At 37.6% G+C, this 2,030-nt stretch overlaps 1 protein-coding gene across 1 annotated transcript; it reads left to right on the forward strand.

The window, feature by feature from the left end:
* Positions 1-252: 252 nt before the first annotated feature.
* Positions 253-1,678, forward strand: LOC122298567 (ataxin-8-like). Its single transcript, XM_043108376.1, has 2 exons — positions 253-834; positions 929-1,678. Exon 2 carries the CDS (start codon positions 939-941, stop codon positions 1,365-1,367), a length of 429 nt encoding a protein of 142 aa, XP_042964310.1. The 5' UTR covers positions 253-834; positions 929-938; the 3' UTR covers positions 1,368-1,678.
* The last annotated feature ends 352 nt before the right edge of the window (positions 1,679-2,030 follow it).

The following is a 2,030-nucleotide window of genomic DNA, read 5'->3' on the forward strand; positions in this document are numbered from 1 at the left end:
GCCGAGCGCCAACATCAGTCATGATGACGTAACTCTGATGCTTTTTTATTTTCCTTTTCTTTTTCCCTTTGGACTCAAAGGGAAACTCGGGAAGCTTGGCTTGAGAAACTCGGAGGGGACGCAATTTGACAAATTGTCAGACCCTCAAACCGAGTCCGAGTCAATACAACAGTTCAGTTCAGTAACCTTATCCACGTGAAAACCACGTGCCCTTAACTTTCAGCACAAAGTCCTGTCCTCCTTCCAACCCTTAACCCTAACCATGGTTACTCTTAGCCAACCCAGTAACCCTTCGCTTTTTCTTGCTCTCCTCCCAGCCTTTAGACCACATTCCTGCTTGGCTGCTTGTCTTTTCATCCGCAACAAAATAATATGATATACATATATATATGTATAGATAGATATAGATATAGTTATAGATGTAGGGATGGTATCGGATGGAATTGAATTGGATGAATAAACAAAAGAAAGGGAAAGACGATTTCGGCGGCTTTTCATAAGCTTTCAAGGATTTGTTTATTCTATTTAACAGAACAGAAGGTTTAGGTTCAATGGGTTTTTGGATGAGAGAGAGAGGAACAAAGGCGGAAAGGGATGGTTGTTGCCAGAATTTGGATGTTGGTCAAAGATACTAATCCAGTTGCTTTATGCTTTCCTACAGAGAGAGAGAGAGAGAGAGAGAGAGAGAGAGAAGGTAGTGATCTGAAAAACAGTGGGTGCCTTTTGGAATGGTTTTTGGGTTCAATACAAAAGCAAATGGTAGGTTGTAGATTAAGTTTCATAAATGATTTGATTTAGGTGGTCTGGTTTTTCTGTCTGTGAGTATATGTTCAGGTATTTGGTGGATACAACAACAGCAATAAGATTACCTTTTTTTCTTGTACCTTTTTCTTTATATAATTTAATTGGCTGATGTATTATTGATAAGAGGAAGATAGATGGGAAAGAAGTCTCGAAAAACGAAGGCACTCTCAATAGCAATAGCAGAATCTTCATCAACAGGAGATATTGATCAATCCCAGCAACAAGCACAGCTTCAGACCCCTAGAAAGAGAGGTAGGCCTCGAAAGATCGTCGAGAGACCTGACATCCAAGATCAAAAAGAAGAACAACTTGTATCAGATGAAGCCCAAGTGGCTGCGAGAGAGAATCAATCGAAGAAAGTGAAAATGGGCAGGGAAGAACAGCAAGAACAACAACAAGTGCAGCATCAACAAGAACAGCAAAAGCTGAAGGGAGAAGGTTCATCTGCCTCCATGAGAGGGATAAAGAAGGAAGGGAATGAATCCGAGAAGATGGAGGTGCCAAGTGAAAGTAGCCTAAGAAGCAGAGCTAGACGCAAAAGCAAACCCAGGAAGAGCAGCTAGCAGCTGAGCTGAGTGGTAATAATAATAAAGCACACATTTTTCTTTATCAACAAGGAACCAGCAATTCAAGGTGCATAAACCCAAAAGATTCTTCCTTGTTTTATGCCTTCCATGCTGTAGCTTTCGGATTCATCATTCGCTTTTCTCTCTTATCCCATTGAAATTTCAAAGAGAGAAAAAAACATATCTTCTTTACCACTTCAGAATCATTTACCACTAATTTATTTCTCTGCAAAGATAATTTTCTGCAGAAGCCAAGAATTTTAAGAAACGTATCACACTTTCAACAGATAAGATATTGGTTTGCATTATCTCTCAGTATTTATTGTACAAAACAAGATTTAGACTTATTAATTATGCTTAGGTCCGTTGGTTAGGTAAACTTTTTCAGGGTTTTTAGTAGAGATATTGAATGAGCTTTTGTACACTAACATAACCCAAAAATGAATCCATATAAATGGAAACAAAGAAAGATGAAAACATGCAGTACAATGGTTGAGGTGGATGGGAATGGGGGCAGATGAAAACGGAAATGAATTTGACTTTTTGCATAAGAGCTAGTTGCAAAAAAGTTAATAATTTTACAATTTGATGTAATATATTAAATTAAAATAGAGTGTAGATTTATTTTTATATAATTTTTTTGTAATTAAAGTATTTTTT

The sequence above is a fragment of the Carya illinoinensis genome, chromosome 16 (assembly GCF_018687715.1).
Source record: "Carya illinoinensis cultivar Pawnee chromosome 16, C.illinoinensisPawnee_v1, whole genome shotgun sequence".
Taxonomy (NCBI): Eukaryota; Viridiplantae; Streptophyta; class Magnoliopsida; order Fagales; family Juglandaceae; genus Carya; species Carya illinoinensis.

Coding starts and splice junctions, on each gene's coding strand:
- LOC122298567 (XM_043108376.1), top strand. CDS start 939: ATGGGAAAGAAGTCTCGAAAAACGAAGGCACTCTCAATAGCAATAGCA.